Source organism: Protomyctophum bolini, assembly GCF_963924005.1.
Source record: "Protomyctophum bolini genome assembly, chromosome: 17".
Classification (NCBI taxonomy): Eukaryota; Metazoa; Chordata; class Actinopteri; order Myctophiformes; family Myctophidae; genus Protomyctophum; species Protomyctophum bolini.
The window spans coordinates 32,812,394-32,840,047 of record NC_137878.1 but is presented as its reverse complement, the minus strand read 5'-3'; the positions used below and the strand labels follow the sequence as shown (position 1 = coordinate 32,840,047).

Here is a 27,654-nt window from a genome sequence, read left to right as displayed (position 1 = left end):
GCTTTGATTTGATTCGAATTGATTTATTTAGAAAAGCAATTACAAAACAAAAACATCAAGGATTTCACAGGAAAGTCTGAAGGCTTATTTCCACTGAGGTCCTGTGACTCCTGTCACACTGAACAGAACAATACTTTAAAAATACATCACAATACACAGCTCCACAGGAAACGTTTATGAGACCACTGAGGTTCAACCATGTGTCAACATGATCTGTGTCATAACGTACGTTCTGTGATAAATCCATGATAAACCATTAAGACCTGAGGCCCAATCTACAAATGTCTTTTTGGAGAAAAAAAAGGACCTCCAAAATGTATTTGGCCACGGACCGCCATCAAAATGTTGTTGCAGGGAGCCCCATAAGCAAAAATTGAGTTAAAAATGTTTGCTTTAAAAATATATTGGAAAATTTGCAAAACAATAGGGGTAAAAAATTGCTGATCTACAAGTTGCAGTGCTGCTGAGCATGCATTGGTTATTTTGTAATAGCCATAAGTATAAAATAATGTTTTTTAGCTCAAATCTAAAATGACACAGATGCTTTCCCGTCTTAATGTGTTAACGTTCAAACCATTTCACATTATCCAGATTCACGCTGCTTTTCTTCAGTCTTTGTGGAAAACAGACTTCAATCACTGACATCAGACATGGAGGAGGTTTAAGTGGTTCAAATGTCATAGTATACTATTGCTCAAAGGAAGATATGTCGAGCAGCAGCCTCTTATCTCCTAGCTTATCTTTAACCTTTTGTGTTTTTTTCCTTTCTTTCTTGTAAATGTTGCCCTGCTTCAATAATTTTAAACCTTATTCATATCACGTCAAGGTTCATTATTCATTTGACATTTGAGCCACGGACCACCATTTGATGAGATTTAGCCTCTCGGACCCAAACCTTAAAATAATATGTTGTTATCGTTCGATAAGATTTTGTTCACAAGTCCATGCTGTATTGATGTGGTACCATAGGAGAGATAACAGGACAACGTTAATCAAAATAACAATTCTTCTACATTCTCTAATTGTGTACTTCTCTAATTGTGTAAATTAAGTAATGCAGATATTTATTTAACAATAATTTTCACATTGTCATTGTAATATCTTATTATTTTATAATTGGGGGTCTACTTGCAATAACCTCATCATGGCCAACAAGTGAGCTCCAGAGAATCGCTCTCTCAAACTAATCACCATGGCAACAAGCTCCAAGCCAGGGTTGACACCATATTTTGGGCACGGCTGGTGATGTCACGGTGACATCCGACCAATGTCCTTCATAAGACCAACGTTGCGCCTTTAAGCCAACGGGCAAAGCAACGGCCAATGACTCGTCTTCATCATCCGGTATCGACAAAACCCCGAAGTCTTGGAGACAAAAGATGTCTGTGGTAATAGATTGGATCTGCGACAGCGTCAGCAGCGTCCTGCAGGAACTGGGGTTGTACATTAAGAGCGGCAAGCTGGCGTTCCTTGGCCTGGACAACGCGGGGAAGACCACGCTGCTGCACCTGCTCAAGTACGGCAAGCTCGCCCAGCCCCAGCCCACGCAGCACCCCACCCACGAGGAGCTGAGGATCGCCGGTATGACCTTCCGGACGGTCGACCTCGGCGGCCACACAGAGGGGCAGAAGAACTGGCAGAAGCACCTCCTCGACCTCGATGGGATCGTCTACCTGGTGGACTGTGCCGACCATGCGCGGCTCGCCGAGGCCAAGTTGGTGCTGGACGCCGTGCTGGCGGACGAGTCCGCCACCGGCGTCCCCATCCTGGTCCTGGGGAACAAGATCGACCGCCACGAAGCCGTCAGCGAGGACACGCTGAGGAAGACGCTTGGCCTGTACGGCTACACCACCGGGAAGGGCAAGGTGCCAGTGGAGGAGCTGAACCTCCGGCCGATGGAGGTGTTCATGTGCAGCATCGTGAAGGAGCAGGGCTACGGGGACGGCTTCCGCTGGCTCGCCCAGTATATCAATAAGAAAAACAGGTGGTTGGCAAATTTGCGTTTACCCTTTTGATTATGGTATGTTGCTCATGATTTTTAAAGATGACAGTCGATTGATTCATTGATTGATTCATTGATTGATTGGTGTACTCCCCCGTGGACCCCCGTGTGTTGATATGTAGTAGGGAGTAATCCATAAGGGTCCATTTGGACCCATCACTCATCTCCGGACTCAAAGTTGATTTATTTGCCATTTTGTGCATGCGAGAACAGGTCCTGCACAGCAAAACGGTGTCGTCTCGGTTTCTCCACTTGCTGAAACAGGCACAAAATACTCCATAAGTCTGACTTTTTTCAAATGCATTATGTTTTTCGAACATGCATTGGTAATAATGAATAACATTTTTTTAACATTTTTTTTTGTTCCTTTTTTTTTGATGGTGGTGTGCAGTCAATGCACATGTAGCTTGTTATCGAAAGAGGGCGATGTCGTGCAGAGCGTAAACCAACTTAAACCTATGTCGTTACATGGGCTGCTTGATGATGGAAATTATACTGTGCGGGAATATGTTCATTGTCATAATATGGTCATTTGTTGTCTTTTAAGGTAGCCTCGCCATGCCAGTAGCAACACCTCGATAGCGATTCTACCCTACTAGCAGGTGTGTGCTAAATCCCCCAGTATGACGTTCCACTATTCCAACACTCAACTCCTTCGTCTGAACTAGAAAACTGCTCCAAGGTATATACGCTACGTGCCAATATAATAAACAAACGTCTGGACATGTAGGACCAATCTAGCCAATAATGTGCACACCCTCTTTCCCCACGATTTAGTCATATACTAGACCGGCACCAGCCTACTCGGGAAACGTATGCTCCATCCAGTTATGCAATACCTGTCGGTGAACCTTTTTATGCCCATTATGGTTCTGTGTCTTTCCATGTCTGTCCCATATATGGAGTTCCAAGCAGTGGAAAGTACCTTTTTGAACTGATGAAAACTAACTAAGTTATGATGACTATAACTATGACTACATTTGTGTCAACAAATAAGAACTAGACTAAAATGGATCACACCGAATCGCCCATTTCCGGCACATAGCTGAGATAAATCGGGCATTATGACGCCAAGATACATTTTAATAGACTAAATCAACTGTACCTTTAGTCGACTGTATTTAGACAACTAAAACTAGACTTTGTGACATACCAATCCCTACGTCTCTCTTTCTCTCTGCCTTCTCTCTCCCCCCTCCATCTGCCACTTATATATAACGGGTGGCCCCTGTGGCACACCTGTTATACATGACAGCAAAGAACGTCACACCAATTACAGCCATTCACAGTGCACAATATACGTACAGACAAATTTCTGCCAAAGATTTTGAGAACACAATTATTAAAATCATGCAATGCTCAGCCAATCGCAGCACTGATTTTGGGGCCATTCATGGTAATACTTCGGCGTCAATCTCGGCGCTATGCATGGTAATATTTTGGCACCAATTCCGTCCTCAAATTCTCCCCCGCGCCTCCTGTGTTTGACCACTCTAAACCTGATAACCATTATGTTGTCATTAGGGGGACGTTTTCGAGTTTCAATAAATACATTCTAAAATATGTTGTGACAAGGTGAAATGGAGCGAACCGTTCAGTGAACCTGTCAGGTTCATCTACAGGTCAGATAAAACTCGTAGTGGAAGCAACGTTTTATTTCATTTGAATTGACTTGTGATGGGGAACATAAAGTAATATGATCTCCAAATCATTAATTTCTGTGATTCTCAACCTTATGAATTTCATGGACCCCCAGCTTTGTATGCGTTAATTTGGCCGCGGACCCCAACTTGATACTAATTTATATGTCTGTGACCCAAATCTACACTGTGATATCCTCAGGGTTAATTTAAAGTGTCACTGTGTAACAATGTAGTTTTGTCCAATCTGTATGTTTGTTAAGTGTATGTTAATACAATATAACTTTTGGTGGCTGTATTTTGTCTCCCTGCACTTCTATCGAGACGTTTAGATCAGAGGTTCCCAAAGTTGGGTCTGAGAACCTCTAGGGTCCCTCAAATGGAATGGTACAAATAGAACCAAATGGGCCCCCCACGGGTCTATTTGGTTCCATTTGTACACTCTCAGAGTTCAATTAACTTTGATTACATTGCTGTCCCAGAGATAGAAATGTCCGCTCTACCTCCTGAGCCACTGCCACGCCTTGCCTGGCGGCTCCATCTTCAGCATCCTTCTCCCAATGTAACCCTCTCCTCTGCATGTCCAAACCATCTCAACATCACCTCCCTTGCTTTACCCCAAACCCTCAATTCCGCCAACAGCTCAGGCTGCCTCTTGTCTTTTCGTCAGTGCCACTGTTTCCAAGTCGTATAATGCATGGCTGGTCGCACTACCCGTCTTATACATCTTCCCCTCTCACTTTTTGCCAATACCCCTTCTGTCACAAATCACTCCCGAAATGACCCCATCCCTGCAACCAACACAGTTCGTTTATGACTGAACTGTTGGAATGTTAAACCAACAGTGTAAGACATGGGGATGACAGGTCTCTCCATCCGCACTAAATACTATTCCATCCCTAGATTCTAAAGCTGTGTTAACCTTGTCGACTATAAACTGTGTCGACAAAGTACATAGATGACGATGATGACTAAAACTATGACTTAATATACTGACAATTTTGTCAACAAATAAAAACTAGACTAATATGTTGGGAGATATCCAGTGGAACTAAGACAACTAGACGAGTCATAAGCTTGGCTGCACATATAGTTGTCACACTCCAACTTTGTTGTTGTCCAATAACCGATACATTCAAGTTCACAACGTGTAGATTGGCTATTTTTGGCTCACAAAAGTATAAATCAGGCATTACGACACCAAGGCATACCACAGTGAAGTTTAGTTGACTAAACAACTGTAGATTGTGTCGACTGAAAGTAGACTAAAAGAAAACGTCCAGATACATCCAGCATCATGGCTCTACATTCTGTGCAATCTGAGCAGAGAAATTAACATTTGCCTATATATCAGTAAAACATTTTTAATTAATTAGAACTCGATGTAGTGTTTTTGAGGATGGAGTATCACAAAATGTAATATTGTGATACTCACACACAATATTGTGTGTGCATCTCACAGGAGGGAGTGTGAGTTTGAGGATGATTGTGACAGCCTGGCCTGGGAGGAGACCGATGAGACCCTGCTCCTGTGGGAGGACTTCCCAGGATGCACTCTGCCCCCTGACCCCACCCACCAGCCAGGAGAGGTATGTTTCCACCTCGGCTCTGTTCAGCGTGAATGAAACGAAACATCTCAAACAGATCTTTTTTTTGTAATTCTGGGAAATACTACAAATAGCAACCGCACACACTCAAAACACTATGCAGAGTGGTAATGCAAACCTCATTTGACCCTCTAGTTCTGTGAAATAAAATGGTGATAAAAGAAATGTTATATTCAAAAGACTATTACTACAACTAAATCCTAATTTGCTGTCAAAATTAACACTGATAAAGTAGCCTACACAAGACATTAATTTCTTCGATGTGTATGTGTACACACTTGAGGATTTGACTGTGTGTATGTTCATTCCAGAGGAGTGTATTTTCCCATTGAATTAGGTTTTTGGGGGGGATAAATATATCTAGTTATTCCAGTGAGGGGAAGGTTTAATTCCCCTCGTCACATTTTTATCTGGCCTTCTTGATCTCTCTGACAGATTGGAAGACTCCAAATGAACCCATATAAATGAGCCATGCAGCCAGACGCTGGTGCTGTTTTCCAACACTTCCATAATACAGCCAAATTCCTTTTACTCTCGCTGAGTCCAGGTCTTTCTTAAACCTTTTTTCAGGCCGTGGACCCCTTTAGCTAGGTGAGAGATGAAGCAGGGGGGACCGCGGACCCCCATTGTATAAAATTGTGTTGTGGATTTAACTTTGTCATAGATAGCCTCATAGACTTGTTTGACAGCTTTAAAAAAATAAAAATGATCATCTCTATTATATTATTTTTGTGTAAAATAGCGTAAAAGTTTGCTACGTTAGCATGTAGTGCAGCATGGCGTCAGAAGCAGCAGCAGCAATAAACAATAATGTATGTCGTATCTATATTTGTGAGAAAGTGCCTTTCCTTTACCCATGAAATAATCCAACCGGGCAATAGTTTATTAAATGAGTTTGCAATGCACTCTCCAGCTCAAATCTAAACAGAGCTGCAACCATTAACAGGTTTGTGTACGCAGTAACTGTTACAAAGGTTCCTTCCTATACTTACCTAAGCAATTATTAGCCTCCTCATATTACTCAAAACAAACATCTATTTTACATTATTATACATTATTGTTATAATGTATTTGTGTACCAGTATACCTTGAATCTCCCCCACCACCAGGGGGTGCTGCAGTCCCCTCAGCACCCCACTTCCAGCACCACTGTGTGCGTAGCCTATACTTATAGTTGTGTGGCATATCACACTGGAAAGATCTACAAGCTTTGAACAAGCAAATTCAGTGTACAAGCTTTGAGCTCGTAGATAATAATACAAAATCTGCCACGTATAATTCTTCTATTTTCAACTAGTTTCAACATTGTCCTAAAATCTTGAGGTCCTCACAAGTATAGTAATGCAAAGTGTGTGTGTGTGTGTGTGTGTGTGTGTGTGTGTGTGTGTGTGTGTGCGCGTGCGCGCATGTGTGAGTGTGTGCATGGAGGGTCCGGTATGGGTCAAGCAGGAGGAAGCCCCTCGTTGCACGGCACAGCGCTGCCAAATCCAGCGGCTAATGTATAGACCCCCTGAGCACACAGGGGAGGGATTCCATTACCCTGCTAAGCACTCTGACACAGAACAAACCTGTGTCTGTGTCAGTGTGTGCACTGAGAGTCTGGCTAGGAGAGAGAGAGCGGGAGGGGGGGGGGGGGGTCAGTGAAGAAACAGAATGTCTTCATGCGTCACATCATCCCCTTACTGCTCACTCTAATTAACCACTTAAGCCCTATTTTATATTTCCGACCAACAACCTCACAGCACGTTGCATCGCAAAACACATTGTGGTCTTGCAGATCTGCTGTATCGGATTTGGAATCTCGTAAAGATTCGTAAAGAAAAAAGAAGCTTGGTGCAGCATGCAGGCCCACCCCCTCCTGGCCAGGCCCACCCAAAACTTCAGTTCTGGCTTCGCCACTGGGCCTACTTAAGTAAAACATCTAAATCTACTGACTTGCCATCAGAATTGTCCACTCCACCCGACAGCCACAATTTCAGAACAGCACTGGGAGGGGAATAAAGTACCATTGTACCATAACTTAGAAATGTCATGTTTATTTTTATTTTTGTAATGATTTCAAAACAAGACACGCCCTGACCCTGAACAGAGAACTGTACAGCAACCAGGATTCCCACACAATAAAAATACATTTTTTTATTATCTTTTTTTTGTTGATTTTCTTTCCTCTTTTTTTTTTTTACATGGCAGCTTCTACAAAAAAAAGTCTTGGTTGGTTTCAGGCACTTACAATAGGCCTACAAACAACAAAGTCATTCTTTGGTCCCTTTATTTGTGTCCAAAGAAGAAAAAAAAACAAGGATCAGTTGCAACCACAGATAGAACAGAACAGAATAGCTTTTCATACAGACTTTCATACATATCTCCACTAGGCAAGATGACTTAAAGTTAGGGTAAGTAATATTCTTTTATTCAAATAGGTGTTTATTAAATAGCTGGAGAGACGACGAGACCCATGTTAACTGAACATGTTAAGTTGTTAACTCTATAGCAAATCATTCCTATATACTGTCACAATATAGAGATTAGATTTTTATTTTCCACACAAACGTATACGTATGAAATGTTCCTCCATCACAGAACACAATGACACTTCATTATATTCCATATATCATCAACACATTAAAGTATGCTTCTGAATATGACCAGGCATTCGTCACTAAAGTCAACACAATCAGATTAATTTTTTTATCCCTATTTTTATGTTTTTCTTGGCATTTTAAGTGCTTTGTTTTGGGAGGGGAGTTAGTAACTGGGGGGGACAAAACCATCCATTCATATTCACACTCACACAGGTTTGCTGGTTTGAAAGTAAACCCCCAGCAAATCATATTAGTGGAGTGATTTGAGGGGATATGCACTGAGAAAATGAAAGAATTAGCTGGAATCTTAAACATATATGTCTAACCTTATACAATGATATGTAAGCTCTCTTTATCTCTCTCTCGCTCTCTCTCTCTCTGCTCTGACACCTTAGATTAATGCTGTCGCAAGATAACGTTAGCATGAACAGCTAACCCTAGTCCAGTCAAATGCTTCAAAATGACAAAAAACTAAATTAATTTCTTTTTTTTCTGCCTGCCCTTTTTTATTTAAAAGCTTTGTCGTGGCTGCACCGTTGACTTCAACCAGTAACTTTCAGTGGCAAACACTCAGCCTTCGTTAAGGTAACGACTAACAAAACAAAACAAAATTATAATAACAATGGCTCGAATAACATTTTACAGCAGTATCAATCAATATAACTTAGTGGAATTTCAGATTTGGCAAAATAAAATAAAAGAGAAACGGGAAATAAGTACAGAAAACATGTATTCCTTTTTGTCCATGATGGCCCTTCAAGGAAGAAACAACTTAAAAACACCACGTTGCTACAAGGAGTGAGCATGACTCTACTCGACTGATTCTCAACATGTTGTCTGGGGTCCACCAGGTGTCCAAATGGGTCTGTAACTGAGAGTGTACAAATGGAACCAAATGGACCTGTTATAGGGTCCATTTTGGTTCCATTATTTTCATTGTATTTTTTTTCTCAGTGTAATTGTCTGAGGCCCGTAGCTTAATGCATATGAAACTGGGGGTCCTTGAATTAAATCAGTTGAGAATCGCTGAACTAGATAATGGAACCTTAATCTACACTGTAAAATCCTGTTAATGTGTTAATTTAACTGTGTGTGTAGACTAATGTACAAATGGAACCAAATGAATACTTATTGATCAGTCTTGTTCCATTTGTACACTATCAAAATTACACAAAATGACACATGGGTCCATTTACGCTCTCAGAATGACAGATACATAACGGGTCCATTTGGTGCCACTTGCACACTCTCAGAGTCCCAGACCAAATTGTCCAAATTGTACCGCTGGTGGTCCCCACGCATGTTGAGCACCAAAGCCCTAACTGGACTGCTCTGCTCACATCGACATAAAAAGCTTTCAAAACATGTCAGCAATCCTAAGAAATATTAAAAAGGTATCTTTGAAAAACAAAGAAAAGGTCCCGCACACTGTGTTTGACAGTGTGCAGGACCCTTTCTTTGTTTTTCAAAGATACCTTTTTAATATATGCTCTATTGCCCTATGCACCTGTCACCAGCCTTTTGAGGTGTGCATCTGCCTTTTGCTAAAAAAAAAAGCAATCCTAAGAACCCCCCCCCCCCAAATAAAATCCCGGAACAAAACACCTGGAGAACTCAGCTGCAAGGCAGCCACGTCCGGTAAGAGTTACTGCACTGTGCGGCGGCGACTCCGGGCAGTGACTGGACGCGCGCCACGTAATAGTTGCTGAAGTTGACGTCCCTGACGTATGGCGCCGGCTGGTAGTAGCAGGTGACGTTGGCCAGGGCTGGGATGGCGTTCTGCTCGGCCATGGCGCGCAGCGCCAGCGCCGAGATGAGTGCCAGCGTCTGGCGCCGCTCGTGGCCCATGAGGCACACGGTGCTCTCGTCCACCACACGCCGCAGCGTCGCCAGGCACTCGTAGCGCTTGTGCTCTATGCCAGCGAAGTGGTTCTGTAGGTAGGCCTCCAGCTTGCGGTGCTGCTCGCCGATGTCGGGGAAGTCGATGAAGAAGCGCGAGCACATGTAGCGCTGCAGCTGCTTCATCCGCACCTCGGACGCCGGCCGGAAGCCGCGCGCCAGCAGGTGGCAGTACTTGAGCAGGCCGCCGCCACGGATCTCCTCGGGGCTGCGTGTGGCGATGGTCTTCGTGCGCAGGTGGCCCAGCGACTCCTCAAAGTCGCCATAGACACTCTCGCCGGTCACGGTGGGGTGGAAGGCCTCGGACATGGCCGTCTCGGAGCAGCGGTCAAACAGCAGCAGCGAGTCAAGCTGGATTTGGAAGGAGTCGACGCTGAACTCGAACTGCCGCCGCAGCGTGTCCACAAACTTGAGCTCCACGTTCTTGCCCGTGTTGTTGGACAGCGAGATGAGGCTCCAGCGGTCTGTCTCGGTGCACACCTTCACCAGCTTCTGAACGTACGCCTCCTGGAGGGCCGTGGCAGTGATGCGCTGTCGGCACACACCCTCAGGCAGGAAGTCCACCAGGCTGTCCAGCACCACATCCCTAACCAGGCGGAAGGCCCTGTCGTCGCTCAGGCTCAGGCCGAAGATCAGGTCCAGGTCCTTGTAGCCCAGGCCGTTGTCCTGGTGGAGCACATGGCTGGCCGCCGAGCCATTCAGCTTGACGTCACGCACCGCAATGCCCCTCTCCTCCAGCCGAGCCCTGACCACCTGGGAGAGAGAGAGAGGGAGAGCGATATGAATGATCTGTGTCAGACCTAAATGTGGGTCTGTTACCGATGCCAATTACCTAGACCACCGGTTCTCTTTTTTATGTAAAACTCATTAAGACCTGAGACCAGATTCTACTAAATGTCATCATGACAGTCTTCATGACAGTTTTCTGAAAAACCTTTATGTTCAGTGGTTCTCAAACCTTTTCATGTCAAGGACCCCCAGAATTAAAACCTATGTTCAGTGGTTCTCAAACCTTTTCATGTCAAGGACCCCCAGAATTAAAACCTATGTTCAGTGGTTCTCAAACCTTTTCATGTCAAGGACCCCCAGAATTAAAACCTATGTTCAGTGGTTCTCAAACCTTTTCATGTCAAGGACCCCCAGAATTAAAACCTATGTTCAGTGGTTCTCAAACCTTTTCATGTCAAGGACCCCCAGAATTAAAACCTATGTTCAGTGGTTCTCAAACCTTTTCATGTCAAGGACCCCCAGAATTAAAACCTATGTTCAGTGGTTCTCAAACCTTTTCATGTCAAGGACCCCCAGAATTAAAACCTATGTTCAGTGGTTCTCAAACCTTTTCATGTCAAGGACCCCCAGAATTATTATGTATTTGGCCGCGGACCCCCATCTGAAAAGGTTGTTCCAGGGACCGCTCAGACGCAAAGATTTGAGTTAAAACGTTCCAGGCTAAATACATTTGGGAGGGTCCTTAACCAATTAAGGACCCTCCTAATTGTATTTAGCCACACACCCCCATCTGAAAATGTTTTGTACCTGGGACCCCCAGAAGAGAAGATTTGTGTTATAAAGATATATATGGTCACAGTGTGGCTGTGAGCTTGTAGATCTGCTGTTTTTGAATATCCAACATATAGCCTAAATAGATAACATAATTACAATGATTGTGATGCTATATTAACTATTGGCTGCATAATTGCCAATACCGAAGTTAAAAATGTAATACTTTATAAGTCTGAACTTATGTAAATAGTATGTAAATAGCACAAAAAGGTCCTGGGGACTTGTTTCAAGTCGTCCTACAAAGTCAAATAATGTCCTCCGATGTATGGATTGAGTATATCAGTCTGGCTCAGATCAGTATTCACAAACGATGATCAGAGGAACTCTAACGTGGAAAAGGCAGCCATGCACAGGTACAGTCAGCACAGGTAAAATGGGATATTTCCCCTTTGATATGCTAATGTCTACTATTGTTGCCTCCGAAATTCTCCCGTTACACTCCTTCTATTTGAACATGAGATAAAAGCACACAGAGAGAGAGCGAGAGAGAGAGAGAGAGAGAGAGAGAGAGAGAGAGGTGGATTGGAAGTGTAACAAAGAAAACTTTCTTCTTTAATCCATGTTTTATCTGTGATCAGTGCAAACATCTGGACCTGCTGTTGTACCGACACTACCCAGGAGTGCAGGTCACGATGCCAGTGCAGTGCCGTGCTAATTGTCTTTGTTTAGATGTTGTTTAGATTTGTACATTCGATTGCTTAATTTATGTCCCATCGGCGCATGGCAGTGTTGTGTGCTGAAAAAGAGTCGATCTACAAGCTCATGACGCGTCACATGTTTATATACCACATCCGGTTTACGTTTTGGGCTGCAGTGGAACTTTCAAAATAAGGGTTTCACTGAAAATAGTTGGCTTCACTGAAAATCGTTAGCGATTAATGAATTAATATCTGGCAGTGAGTGTGTTGAGAACCATTGCTCATAGCTGATGTTGTAGAAACATATTGTACCTACATACATTACGGTATGATCTATATTTCAAAAACACCTGATCGGAGCATCCCTAATTGCAGTATGTGTCCTAAAAGTACAAAAAAAAGCTTTATGGATCAGAATCCTAATAGAAATACTTTACTTCCAATATGATATTCTTAACATTTTGCAGCGCAAACTTCTAAATATATATTTTTGGTCATACATGTCGTCCTCAGTGTTAATCTAACCGTGAGAGTTAAATGGATAAATGAACAGGATCTTTACTGTACTGTATTTCTAATCTGTACTATCAAGTATAGGCTGCAAACCAATTTAGAAAACTGTAGGCTAATTAAATACTCCATGAAGTCATAATTGCTCTCATCATAACTCATTCTTTGCATAGCACATATTTCCTTCTTACTTTGGATTATTACAGTATGTTGATGCAAGGCAAGCAGACAATTTGGCAGAATTTGATGCATTCAGGGCAAGGCAAATCTTAAAAACTTTAAAATGTTCTGCCACCAGATTACTATCTCTCTACCAGAGTGTAACTAATAAAGGGAAGAAAACAGTGTATGCTTGAAAGTATCTAAGTAGGCTAAAGACATACTGTGCTCATAGGTGCTTTTACTTTACTTTAAGTATTTCCATTTCTTGATAGTTCTACTCCACTATACATCTCAGAGGCAAATTTTGTCATTTTTACTCAACTACAATTATGTGATAGCTATAGTTTCAAGTTCATATTGTTATTGGTTCTAGACAGACAGACAGACAGACAGACAGATATTATCTTATGGAAAACGACAAGTCAGAGCCTGTCAGTCTAACTTTCCTTTTTTTTTTTTTTAAAGGCTGGAGAAAGTCCAAGTGCCGCTGCTGTCGGGCAGTAACCTCGCATCTCCATGTTTCAAACTGTGAGTTTATTCGTAATTATTAATTAACATTCTACTTCATCGCACAAGAGTGTTGCACAAAAGCAGTGAAAATAACCGATCTACAAGCTCACAGCGCGTCGCCTCACACCACGTTGCGAGACAGACAGACAGACAGACAGACAGACAGACAGACAGAGGCACGACAGCTGAAGGCTTTGTTGAACTTTTTAACTCTCTTTTCTAGCCCAGACTGAGAGCATCTTCTCCCGTCTACACAGCCCTGGCAAACACACACACACTGCACTGTTGTTATAATATGTAGGGCACTTATATGCTTTGCTCAAATGTTTCAAAAGTATCAAAACTGCAATATAGAAATGCTCTGTTACAAGTAAAAGTCCAGAAATCTAAATGTAATTTGCCGGGTGTTGTGCCACAAAAATAGCAGATCTACAAGCGTACAAGGTGTTGCAGTGCAACGCATGGCTTGAGCTTGTAGCTTGTAGATCGGCTATCACAATGCCATTTTTATTGACAAAATCAACTGTAGATTTAGTTGACTAAATAAACCTAAAGCCTCTTAGCGGCCCACGTCTAAACTTGAAATTGGTTGTTTTAATAATGGGCTATTATGATTATGATTATTATTATTAACTTTTGCCACAAACTCAGTCAAAACTGGCCAATAAGAAATGATAGCGTTTTTGTTCCGAATTGTTCGTCTCACGTCTTCCCACAAAATAATAGGAAAAAAGATCAATAGTGGGCTTGATAGGAGCCCGGATCAAAAAGCAGGATCGATAAGGTGCTCTATTTAATTCTCAATAAATAATGTATGAGCTCCTCCCCTATAAATAATAATAATACACGTAAGAAGCACAACGGTTTGCCTCTGACTCTGAGAAGTAGTGGAGTAGAGGTTGTACGTACTTGAGTAAATGTACAAAAGTTGTTTGCTTTCCAAATGCCAGCTCCTTCTCAAGCCATCCAAAACACAGCTGCCGTGAATCAGACTTTGATTTGATTGGATTTATTTAGAAAAGCAATCATAATAAAACATTATAATCAGCGATTCAAAGTAAAAGTAGACTACGGAAAATTGTACATACTCAAGTAAAGAACAAATACCTCAAAATTGCACTAAAGTACAGTACTTAAGTAAATGTACTTAGTTACTTTCCACCACTGCAGCCAGGCGATCATGTAAGAAGCTAAAGGATGTTGTCCACACGGCGTGATTTCACAATGTCACCAAATTCCTTTTTAATGACCATCTAATCCATGGAGATTATTAAGAAGGATGTACTCAGCGATACACACGGCCAATGCCAATATCTGTGACTCACATCAACTAACAAAAAGGGATCGAATTGTTGCTGTCGGGTGGATGTCAAAAACTGTTCCTTTTGTATTATTACCAGTAAGACGCCCTGAGGGTGAGAAACGTCCTCAGGTCGCGTGCACGCATCCACCTGGGTGACGGCAGACTGCTGGGCGAGCGCTGGCGCTTTGGCATGGGGGGTCAGATCAACATATGGAATGGATTATGTACTGGCCATATATGGAGCGTGTCTGGAGTGTACAGGGTTTGATGACGTCAGATCAACATGGAATGTCAGAACAGGTCAGCTCCATATATATGGAGATCTAAGGGTGGCAGCGGAACAGTGTCTTGAGTCTGCAGGGTTTGATGAGGTCAGATCAGCATATGGAATGTCAGAACAGGTCAGCTCCATACTGTATATGTTGATCTATGGGTGCATGGCAGTGAGGGCAGTGTCTTGAGTGTATAGGGTTTGATGAGGGCCCAGGTAGGGCCGGGCTTTAATTTTCGGGCATGTTGAGAACTCTAGTTTTTCTGGCTGCAGGGCACATGCAGATGGTATTTGCCTGCCTTGAGACTTGAGAGAGACATCACGTCTTGTACAGACGTTGCACTAAATAACTTTGGGGCGGGCCCGTCTAGAGTTTTAATGGACAGGTATCAGTCAAAAGGGAGATATCAAAGAGGAAGGACATGTGGGAAAGGATCAACATATGGAACAAATCATTTGAGCAGTGCTGTAATTTGTACTGACTTCATAATATTGGCTTGGGATTGATATAATATTTTATAGGTGGTATGAGTTAAAATGGACGGCAAAATGGATGACAGACTCAAAGAACCCCAGAGGCTTGTTTCCATATTCAACACTCACAACAACTAGACAAAACAACAGCTCAATAAAAAATATGTAAACTGAAAATATGCAGTTAAAATGTCATGATAATAATAACATATAGGCATATGGCACATGGAGGCCCCCGGATAAGACACATGTTTAGACCATTCACTTGATTACTTCCATTTTCCATTCCATTTTACTACACTTAACCTACAGTACCATAGGATACCATGAAAACAATGAACCTAAACATCTGTTTAAATGGCATACAATTTACATTCTAAGCATTGTGGTCAAGAAACAACAAACTAAAACATGAGAGCGAGTGGCCAACAACCAACATACTGTAGTGTACAGTATGTCAGTCTGCATGATAGCCATTTCTTGGTAAGTCATTAGCATCAGCCGAGGCAGGAGGAGATATAGGGAGAGTGCTAGGGACTGGGTGAGTGAGGGGGTGAGTACTTTACTCTTGGTACCTTTGGTACAGGCTACTTTTTGGACAAAGGCCTTTTACTTGTACTAATGCACTGTATTTCTATTTTCTACATTGTGATACTGTTACTGCATGTATAACTGACCATGACGTCACTCATTTTCAACCATATCTTATACATGTATATATATATGTATATAAGATATGGTTGAAAATGTATATATATATATATACATATACATATAATTTGTGCTCACTGCTCATATAAGATGACAATTTTTTTTGTCTCATTGGTGGTCTGTGGACAGTTCAGAAATCAGAAACCATGCCAACCAGTGACATCATTGATGGGGATTCCAAACTGATAAAAATTGCAGGCTTTCTATTCCTGGAAAGTTAGCATGTTATACTGCCCTACAAATCCAACGTGCAATAACGTTGACTTTGTAGGGCAGTATAATGGAAGCCATTGTTCTTGTATTGATAAAACAGATTTTTCTTTTTTCTTTTCAAACCAAACCTGCCTACCGATTATGACACTGGCAGGTGGATTCCTGAACTGTCCACAGCCCTCCAAAGAGACAAAAAATGTGAGCAGTGAGCACAAATGATATGAAGATATGCTACTTTTGAAGCTTTTGTGTGACACTGTAGTAGTATGATCAAGTAGGTTACGCACAAGCAAGTTAAAATATGGAGATAAAAAGGTTTCTGCCCCGACAGCAACGATATGAAGAGAGGTTGAAAATGGCTCCTTTAAGCTGTAAGGAGGAGCATAAATGGGAGGGTGAGATCCCTCAGGGCACGATACAATTAACGTCCATTAAGTTACACAACGTTTGCGCTTCATTTTAAACCCTGCTTTGTTTTCAGAAAAGGCCCCTCACCTTTTGTTCACGCATATAAAAAGCCTATAGTGGAAACAGACTGCAAAGTATACAGGCATGCTTTAAAGACACAATGAAAAGGGACACTCCCGTTTTAAAAAGAAAAGGACAGATAGCAAGGTTCAAATGTTAAACCTGAAAAGGTCAGGATGTGAAAAACATCACCTTTTCAAAGGGATCCTCTATGGCGCTACGGCGTCGACAGGGATTCCCATTTCCCTACAAAGGAGGTTTATCTGTTTTGTGGGGTTTCCCAGGACTTTGAATTATAAAGGTGCAGGTAACTTTACCCACACTGGACTGCACTGCAGAGCGACAACAGATGGTCACCGAGGAGGAAATAAACTAAGAGCAGGGGTCTTCAACAGGGGGTCCGGAACTCCCCTAGGGGCTGCCAAATCTTTGTGTGGCATAGGAACTTTTTTACATTAACCACTTGAACTCTAGAATCCCTACACTCTGAGGGAACATTCACTGACAATATCATATCTTTTGTAGATCTGCTATTTTCCTGTGAAGAGATTTGGTGCAGATGCCTGATAAGAGTCAACGGTCAAGTTCAACACTCAAATCAAGACCCCAGAGCGGCGGCTGGCCAATGTTGAAGCCGTCGGCTGGAACTGCAGGTGAGCCCATGCTTTTAGCACGAGTAACCAGCGCGCAGCTGGGGTTTAACATGGAGCTCTAGTTCGCACTTACACATTTTGACCACCAGCTGTCAAATCGAAAATTGAGTGTTCTTCCGGGTGCTTCAAAACGCCACTGAGCAACTTCCATTGAAATGAATAGCTGGGGGTGGGGCTGTCGCTCCTGGTCCGCCCTCTATCCTTCATAACTCTATGACTCAAACCAACAAATATTTTTAATTTACACAACACTGATGACAGTGCTTTCAAACAAGTCTATGAAATTGAAATATATGAAAGGTTTTAATCTGCAACACAATTTTCTACAGTATGTAGTGGGGGTCCCTGCTTCATCTCTCTCTCTCAGCTAGGGGGTCCTTGGCGTGAAAAACATTGACGTCCCCTGACCAAATATGCTGACCAAAAACTGTTAGGATTTAGAATACTTTTAGAATTGACGTTAAAGGGTTAAAATAAAACCCTCCTTTTTGAAAGAACAGTATATTTGAAGGGAGAAAACATTTTATGTTTTTTGTGTCTGTGGGTTTTATAAATAGGCCTACTGAAGCGATGAGAAGTGTTAACGAACACAGGTTCCTTTTTTATGTTTCCTAAACGTTTTGGACATACAAGGTTTTCATCAGACATCGACGTTAAACATTTATGAGCAAGTGCTGAAAAAAAAGAAATAATCCTTTGAAACTTTTAACTTCACAAACTTTATTGTCGCATCACATGTGACGGAAACTCCTCTTTGAAGGTACGGTTTATGTGAAGGGATTCCCCTGTGGCAGTTTGACATGTTTTTTTTTGCTTATTCCGCCTGGAAGGGACCAACATTTGGTTGTGTTTAACGTTTTAACAACACGCCATAATGTGGATGGGGGTGTCCGTTCGGAAGCATGGCTGTGCACCCACCGCCCCAACATCACCCAATTACCTGTGGTCCCTCGTGACGCACTAAAGGCTGTTGGAGCTGAGCAAGCGTAGGGGGAAACACTTCCTGTTGTGTGTGTGTGTGTGTGTGTGTGGGGGGGGAGACACTTCCTGTGACATGGTGCGAGGGCCTTGTAAAAAATAGAGAATGAAAAAAGAACAGAAAAGTCGCAAATGGAGCAGACAGTCTGGTGTTGACAATAGTTTGGAAATGCACCTGTTATTAATGTTATTGCTGTCATGGTTCTCACTAGTGCTGTTGCTACTACTTCTATAATAATTGCAGTGATAGTTTATTGGACAGTTCTTTCCTGCTATTGTCACTTTTTGCTTGTATCTCTCTGTCTCTCTCCTTTCTCTCATTCCCCCTCGAAAGAGAGCCACGGTCGAGGCAGATGGCCGCCCACCCTAGAGCCTGGATCTGCCTGATGTTTCTTCATGTTAATGGGGAGTTTTTCGTTGCTACTGTCGCAAATAAATTCAGCATCATAGTGTCAACACACTTAAACCTCCATAGGGGTCTATGCTAGGCCCCTTCCCCCCAAAATGTTATTTTGTCCAATCTGTATGGTATAGTATGTTAATAACTTATATAATTGAGGTGGTTGTATTTCGTCTCCCTGCTCTTCTATTGAGACACTTAGATCCATGTGTCTCTACTGTAAGTTGAAAATTACCGTTGACACAATCCCGTTTCTGGTTTGACATGACTATTTCTCCCCAGAGCAAACAGGCATGCTCTATTGGTACAAAAAAGGGGGGTATAAAAGAAAGAAAACATGGATACGTAATGGAATGGGTGGAATCAGCATGCGTTAATGAGCCAGACTAAACTGAATGAACCCAGAGCGTTTATCTCCTGGGCCCAGGCTAGAGGTTTGTAGGTGTCATCACATTACTGCAGTCCCAACAATGGCGTGCCTCAGGGCTCTGTTTACAGTCCTGGCACGCAACGCAGCCAGGCTTCAGCTTTACCACACTGCGGTGTTGATTTTGACAGCTGATTTTGATTTAGTTTTAGTCATAGTCTTTAGAATAGAATTCCACTTTTACTCATATATTAGTCATCTGAAATGTTTGGTTTTAGTCTCATTTTATTCGACTAAATCTATAGTTGGTTTTAGTCGACTATAATGGATCTTGATGGGCATCATAATGCCTGATTTATAGCTGCGTGCAGAAAATAGCCGATCTACAAAGCTCACAGCGCATCACTCTGCGACACGTTGTGAGCTTGTTGATCTGCTATTTTCCACAATCTTATTCTAATTCACCCGAAACATACATTTTGGAACCGCGATCATCGATTCTTTAGTTATGGGCCGTCCGTTAAATATAGCCTGTTTTGACCCAAAACGCAATCTGGGAAGAGAATCCGTGATAAATGTGTTTTTCTAAATCTGATAACGAGGAGGCAAACTGCAGACGAAATTTGCACTTCCGGTTAATTTCCGGTTGTATCCGTCTGCTAGCAACCTAGTATCATTGGATACGGTGTCGTTGGTGAAGACAAGAGCACCATCTATAGTACACCACAGAAAAGACCACATGACTGAATATTCTGTGCTTGGCAGTCAATTTAAACTGTCACTTTTGAAATGTGCAGATATCTTGTATACTTTGTTTACTGTTGAGTGAGAAAACTGGGGGTCCCGACCCCCAGGTTGACAACCACTGGTCTGACAGAGTTAAGCCCTGCTTCCAGTAAACTCACACAATGGGGAAACCAGAAACGCATAAATCGCACGCACGCACACACACACACACACACACACACACACACACACACACACACACACACACACACACACACACACACACACACACACACAATCACACAATCTAAATATATACAAAACTATATGAAACTAGCTCAACGAAAGCTGAAATTGAGCTGATCTCCAAGTTGTGGTGTGTGACACTGGCCCGCAACTAATCAGAATCAACTATATTGTTACATCACAGTTTTACAGGTAAAAAAGTTGGTGAAATATGTTTTTGTGCTTAGTTCCCATCGTGTCATTTTTCCAAGAAAGGGAAGAGGGGGGGGGTTGTTAGATGAGATCAAGGCAGGAAAAGAAAGGTTTGAGCTCTTTTACCACAAAAGGTACAGGTAAAGGCTTTTCTGCTGTGTGGGTTTTAGACATTTACATGCTTTTGCTTCAAATGATACAACCAAAGGGTATCTTAGTTCATTTACAAGCTTTTGCTACAAACGGTACAACCAAAGGGTCTCTTAGCTTAAAAAAAAACATATTTACACATGCTACCTGATAGGATATTATATAAAGTGCGTGAGCATAGCAGCTGCTGTGTAGACCTGTAACTCTAATCCTGAACCCTAAACCTAATCTCATGTCTAATCCTAAACCCTGAAACGGAATATTTTCCTAATTGTTAGCCCTAGGTTTTAAAATATTTCTTAAGCATGAAACAATCATTTCTCTTGTGAGTCTGATTCAGATTCTTTACTATACTGGTTGGGACATTTGGCCCACACAAGTTATATAATACGTATACACACATGCACATGCACACGCACTCTTTCCTCTTCTGTCTTCTATGGATTTGAACCCGGTGTCCTGCACAAGTGCTGCTTGGTGGAGTCTTGACCATCAGTGTCTACTAGTAGACTTGACCTTTGGCATGTAAATGATCTAGAGCAGGGGTTTTCAACAGGTGGTCCGTGAAGGTATTGCGTGTGGTCCCTGACCATGCATTTAGTAATGTAGCCACGGAACAGTGAACTAATCCGTCTGTGCACTTGTTCCGTGGAAGTGTGTCAATGTTGTCAGAATTACTGGGAAGTCTGAGGTTAAGAAATTCCACAGAAAAGGGAAATAGAATCTCAAGAAGGGTGAAGTGGTGAAGCTTTCCTGATTAGGAAATGTGCCCATAGAATCATGTCATGTGCTATATCTTGCACGTATTTGACATTTTTTACTATATGTATATATATATAATATATATTACTATTATTAAAATAGTTAAAATAGCCAATCTACAAGATCATAGTGTGTGGATGTAGATCAGCTATAGTTGAACTATTTTAAAATATTTTTCAAGATAGTAAAATGTGGCAAAATAGTTTAGGGATAAAGGTTAAGGCACGCCCAAGATATACAGTAGGGCCACATGTGTCAGTACTGTACTGTATCAGTTATGTCCGATTGTCCGTGGACCATTGTTTGAGAAACGGTATTCCATAGCAAGTGTTACGAAAGCACTAATCTTAGCCCATATCCCATTACAACACAACAGTGGTCCCCAGGTTGATTCTTCAAGGTGGTGGTCCCTGGGTCACAATCAGTTGAAAACCCCTGATCTAAAGAGACAAAATACAACCACCACAATTATATACATAATATTGTATTAACATACTCTAATCTTCTTTAATCTTCTTAAAACTGGTCCTCAATGCATTTGTGTCTACTCACTCTCTGCGCCTCAGAGTAGGGCTGTGGACCATTCAGAGACCTGCCTATACCAGTGCCATCATTGGTAAGCAGATTTGCTCATTTCAAAATGTTTTTCTGTTAATGTGAACACAATGGCAGTACAATGCAATTGCATGCTAACTTTCCAGGTATAGAAAGCATGCAGCCAGCCTACCTACCTACCTAGTACCTATACCTACCTAGTACCTACCTATCTACCTACCTACCTAGTACCTACCTACCTACCTACCTACCTACCTATCTACCTACCTACCTAGTACCTACCTATCTAGTACCTACCTATCTACCTACCTACCTAGTACCTACCTACCTAGTACCTACCTATCTACCTACCTACCTAGTACCTACCTACCTACCTACCTACCTACCTACCTACCTAGTACCTACCTATCTACCTACCTAGTACCTACCTACCTACCTATCTACCTACCTACCTAGTACCTACCTATCTAGTACCTACCTATCTACCTACCTACCTAGTACCTACCTACCTAGTACCTACCTATCTACCTACCTACCTAGTACCTACCTACCTACCTACCTACCTAGTACCTACCTATCTACCTACCTACCTAGTACCTACCTACCTACCTACCTAGTACCTACCTATCTACCTACCTACCTAGTACCTACCTATCTACCTACCTACCTAGTACCTACCTATCTACCTACCTACCTAGTACCTACCTACCTACCTAGTACCTACCTATCTACCTACCTACCTAGTACCTACCTATCTACCTACCTACCTAGTACCTACCTACCTAGTACCTACCTACCTACCTACCTACCTAGTACCTACCTACCTACCTACCTACCTAGTACCTACCTATCTACCTACCTACCTAGTACCTACCTACCTACCTACCTACCTATCTACCTACCTACCTAGTACCTACCTATCTACCTACCTACCTAGTACCTACCTATCTAGTACCTAACCTATCTACCTACCTACCTAGTACCTACCTACCTAGTACCTACCTATCTACCTACCTACCTAGTACCTACCTACCTACCTACCTAGTACCTACCTATCTACCTACCTACCTAGTACCTACCTACCTAGTACCTACCTATCTACCTACCTACCTAGTACCTACCTACCTAGTACCTACCTATCTACCTACCTACCTAGTACCTACCTACCTAGTACCTACCTATCTACCTAGTACCTACCTACCTAGTATCCATCCTCATCACAGTATGTATACAGCTGGGTTTATACATTTCTCAGGCACAATGGGTATGACGTCGTCAAGCGTCTGTCCTACAGAGACAGGTACACAAACAGCAGACAGATACACAAACCTCTCTTATTCCTGTAGGGCCCGGTCTACTCTCCTCTCCTCCCCCTCTCCTCTGCTAGGGCCCTGGTCTCGGCCATACCACAAGCTGTCCTCTCCTCTCACTTCCCCTCTCCTCTCGCTCTCCCTCTCCTCTGCTAGGGCCCTGCATGGTCTCGGCCATACCACAAGCAGATGTTATTTAAATGTTAACCTTTAAAACAAACACCCCCATTCAAGGGGGGGCCCTCCAGAAGGAAAGGACTCCCTCTCCCCGCTTAATGGAAAGAAAGTGTTTGGGGCGCTCTGTTTTCCAACAGGACGGTGCAAGGAGAGGAAGTCGTCGGTGTCGGGTGGAAACCTTGTATGTTTGTTTTTTTTAATGCGGAGATACAGGGTTTCTGCCCGACGGCGACGATAGCATAAGGGTATGACAGCTAGACTTCCAGAACACGGAGGGTTAACCCATTCTGACCTGAGATCAGATTCATACGAGGTTTCCACGGGACACACACTGGTCTGATTAACCCATTCTGACCTGAGATCAGATTCTAAAAATGTCAGTCGTTCTTCGAATTTTTCAAAAATAGCAGACCTACAAGCTCGTATCGCGCCACTCGGTGGCGCGATATGAGCTTGTAGATCTGCTATTTTTCAATAGCTAAAGCATAACATGATGCCAACACCAAAATGGGTGCCCGGTCAGAATGGGTTAATGGAGAACCTCTTTGAAAAATTACATATTTATTTCACTGAAGGACGTTCTATGCTAATTAGAGGATATACTTATTAACCTGCAATATTAACAGGCAAGGTTACAGGCAAAACGGTATACATGAGAAAACAATACTTCTACTTACTATCCTGTTATAAATTTGAGAAACCTCTGTCAGTCATTCTTCTTTTTAAATATTTTTTTATCCCACGATTTTGTAACCCATGTTTCACCCTGTCAATTATCTAATGTGATCCTGGGCTCTACACACTCTCCGCCAACCTAGTCCCCATATATGGGGGACATGGGTAGAGCAACGGACTTGAACTCACGCTTCCTTCATGCCTGAGTGTCCAAGTTGCTCCTTTACACCTGACAGGGGGGAGTTTCCCTTTCCCCTCCATCAAGCGCCCCGGCTGGCCAGGGGGAGGCAGTTTAGAGACCAGGATTACTGCATGTTTTTTGTGAGGGTACCTGTCCGTCATTCTGTCTAACTTGCACACGGGCAATGCCATTGGTATTGTGAAGAGAGTGACGAAGGCAATTTATCCACTTTTCTAAGCTGTTTTGTTGGCGTTTACGTGAGGTTTACGTTGAGGTTGCAGTCCCATATAGCCCGGATGGACTGTGGGTGGAAATGGAGGGCACACAAGTATAGTTTCCATAAACATGGCCAGAAGTCAGCATTTTGATTCTAAATGCCACGTGGTTTCTCTGTAGACAGTCAGCTTTGAAAGTAATCCAAAATCCCCCTATTTTTTTAATTGTGGTAATCGGGATTACGTTACTGACTACAATTTTTTGAATTTTTAAAAGTAACCTTCCCACCCCTGTGGCTGGGGTATTTGAGCTGGAATATATATGGAATATGTACAGATTCCAAATAAAAGACAATTTATGTTGAGAGACACTTGCTCATTTTCCTGGTCAGTTTGATAGACGTGCGAGCGGAATTCAGAGGGGCTAGGTGACGACGGGATTCGAGTGACAATGTGATTATGAAACAGCTACCCGGGAAAAATAAAACATGTCAACTCAATTTCATTGTAACTAAGATATTTCACAGATATTCATTTTTGTAATGCCATCTTTTGCAAGCGCAGATATCTGATGCATCCTTCCCATGGGGAGCAGCAACAACCCATAGCCTGAAGTGACATGGCTTGGCCAATAGAATGACTATGGTAGGGGGGGTTTGACAACATCACTCACTTCTGTGTACAAACACTGGAAGTTGCCTGTATTAGCTATAAGTATTTGTAAACATTGCATTGTCTGTCTGTCTGTCTGTCTGTCTGTCTGTCATTCATGGTCACTTTGGTCAGCAGTATATATCCTGCAGTTGAAACGTATACGGTTCAGTCATATATTTTGACAGCCGTGGGTCAGATGCGGTTGGTTGGTAGCAGAAAGCATTAAGTGACAGAGTGGAAACGTGTCGTCAGTGGTTCCCAAAAGTTTGGGAAACAGGAAATGATAATCACTCTGACACTATACTAATGACACGATGCTTAAAAAAAGAAGGAAAAAAACCACACACCATCATTATGCCATGCATGATCCAACAGCACGACGTTTTTATCAAACCCTTTCATAATAATGTCAAAGACCCCCAAATGAATATGTATTTGCCAGTGATGGAAGAAGTACTTTTACTTAAGTAAAGTTACGCAATGTAGAAACACTCTGTTACAAGTAAAAAACGTCATGTATTGAAATTTGAAAATGTACTTGAGTGAAAGTAGACTACAAAAGTTGAAAATATAGTTCAAAGTAGGCCTACCAAAAGTAAAATACTCATTATGCACAATATGTTCCATGCATTTCACAAGAAAATCACACCCGTGTGAAGTGAGGGGAGCTCTTATCATCATACATTATCATACATCATCTCATTCCGGCCAATCACAATCTGTGTCCTCACTTTTGTCATCAATGTTTTGTTTATTTGTGTTACACAATGTTTGTGTTTACACTGACGTAAAATTTGATGTAATTTGACTATATGATGTAACATTTTCACTATGACATAACATGCTCCATTCATTGTCAATGGGAATTCAATGTTTGTGAGGACAAAGTTTGTGGACACACCAAAATCTGGACATAGGAGGGGCTAGCTCTTATCATTATACATCATCTCATGAACAACTGAATTTATGCCACTGGTTAGCCAATTTGCTCGTCTACATATAACGTGCATGAATTTTCCCTTCATTGTCAATGTCATTTAATGTTTGTGTTGCCAAAGTTACGTCATATTAGAGGCACATATTATGACCTAATTTCTCCGTTCATTGACAATGGCGATATTTGAGACGTGTGGACAAAAGCAGTATATGGGAGGGGCTAGCGCCCCTCAAACATCACATGTGTGAAGTGAGCGGTGTTCTTATACATCATCATACATGATCACATCCCATGCAGCCAATCATTTTTTATCTTCACTTTTTAAGCCCTAAAGTAACCAATCAAATCATCGCTATGGGGTACACACTGCAGAGCTGGGCATAAGAGGAGCTAGCGCCCCTCAAAAACATAATTATATAACAGTGTGTGTGTGTGTGTGTGTGTATATATATATATATATATATATATATATATATATATGTATAGCACAAGTGAGAATACTTGCTGGGCATTTCTGCCTGACAAAAATGCCCAAGTATTCTAACTTGTGCTTACATCTATACGTACACACACATACATGTATATATATATATATATATATATATATATATATATATATATATATATATATATATATAATACAATTCATTTTTTTCCTCACATTTTTTCAATATTTTCTTGAAATAAATAACCAATGTATGTAGGGTTAAAGTGCCACTTTAAAAGTGGTTATATTAACTCAGTTTTCTGGGGAGTCGGGACCCCCTGGAACCCCTTCAAGGAACCCTGATTTAGTCTATAAGTCACGGCATTGTAACGGCATTAGAGCTGCGGACCAGAGCTATAGGCTATGGCCAGGGCTATAGGCTAAGGCAGGTGTGTTATGCAAAAGAAAGAAAATCAACAGATATTTATTTTCGGCGATGAAGCGACACTTTCCGTATAGCCTATAGAATTATGATAATAATTATGATTATAATTCATGATGAACGATCTCTCTCACCTGTACGATCTGCCTGGGCTGCACGGACAGCGTGGGGAAGTTCCCCCGGCCGTGGATCGGTACGCTCTCCCCGAGGATGGAGTCCAAGCGCCGGACCTGATCCCAAGACAGCACGCAGAACCTCCCACCCGGCTCACATGAGCCAGCAGCACCGGAGGACATGACACACACTTTTTTATATCGTTCTTTTTCTTTATATTATGGACTGTAGGCCTATATAAGGAATCCACTGGTAGCCGCTAGGTCAAATGTAGTTTTATTGTAGGCTATTGGCTGCTCCTCGATCGCCCTGTAGAACCTTTCTCAGAACTAAATTGACCTCAATTATTAATGTCTTTTTTCTTTATCTATGAAATGAGCAATCCACTAGCCTTCTGAATTTAACGGTAGGCTATACAGTGACAGTCGCTCCTTTTTAGAACTTTGTCACGACTTCTTATTGCAAAAACAAATCGATCTCCAAATTAGTGTTTTCTATAACATGCGTCTTTCCCTTTTCTTCTTTCAATCCACAGGTAGGCTACAGTAGCCAACTTTAGTTCTGGTTCTGGATGTGTTGACTTGAATTAGAATCGTCGCTTCCTCTCCTTTCAAGAACTCTTCAGAACTTTCCTCTGAAGAGGAACGTTGACCTGTATGTCAGCTAATAGTCCAGTCAGTCCGTGTGTGTGCGTGTCCGTCACGAAGCACTCACACTTCTCTTGCAGGCGGCAGAGGTTGTGTGTGCCCTGCGCTGAGCAGCCCGGTTTTACCGTGACGGGATTTGCATACGGCGTCTCCGATTGGCTGGACTTCATCATGAATAACTTACTTTACAGTAGACCTATGCACGTCACGTGTCCGGTGGAAACCTCGTATAGGCCTATGTAAAAAAATCAAATCAAATAAAAAAGTCACTTTTTTCCGGAAAGGTTACCAAT

The 27,654-nt window shown here is 42.2% G+C and overlaps 2 protein-coding genes across 2 annotated transcripts; one reads left to right on the top strand and one right to left on the bottom strand.

Moving 5' to 3' along the window:
* Positions 1–1,379: 1,379 nt before the first annotated feature.
* LOC308331732 (small COPII coat GTPase SAR1A-like) lies at positions 1,380–5,267 on the top strand (the record flags this gene model as incomplete). Its single annotated transcript, XM_080787223.1, has 2 exons — positions 1,380–1,984; positions 5,105–5,267. 2 exons carry the CDS (start codon positions 1,380–1,382, stop codon positions 5,265–5,267), a joined length of 768 nt encoding a protein of 255 aa, XP_080643349.1.
* A 4,041-nt stretch (positions 5,268–9,308) lies between these two features.
* On the bottom strand, positions 9,309–27,437 carry tent5bb (terminal nucleotidyltransferase 5Bb). The gene is made up of 3 exons (XM_080786904.1): positions 26,954–27,437; positions 26,735–26,921; positions 9,309–10,483 (listed from the first exon to the last, which is right to left on the bottom strand). The coding sequence occupies exons 2-3, from the start codon at positions 26,894–26,896 to the stop codon at positions 9,446–9,448; spliced, it is 1,200 nt and encodes a 399-aa protein (XP_080643030.1). The 5' UTR covers positions 26,897–26,921; positions 26,954–27,437; the 3' UTR covers positions 9,309–9,445.
* Between the last annotated feature and the right edge of the window lie 217 nt (positions 27,438–27,654).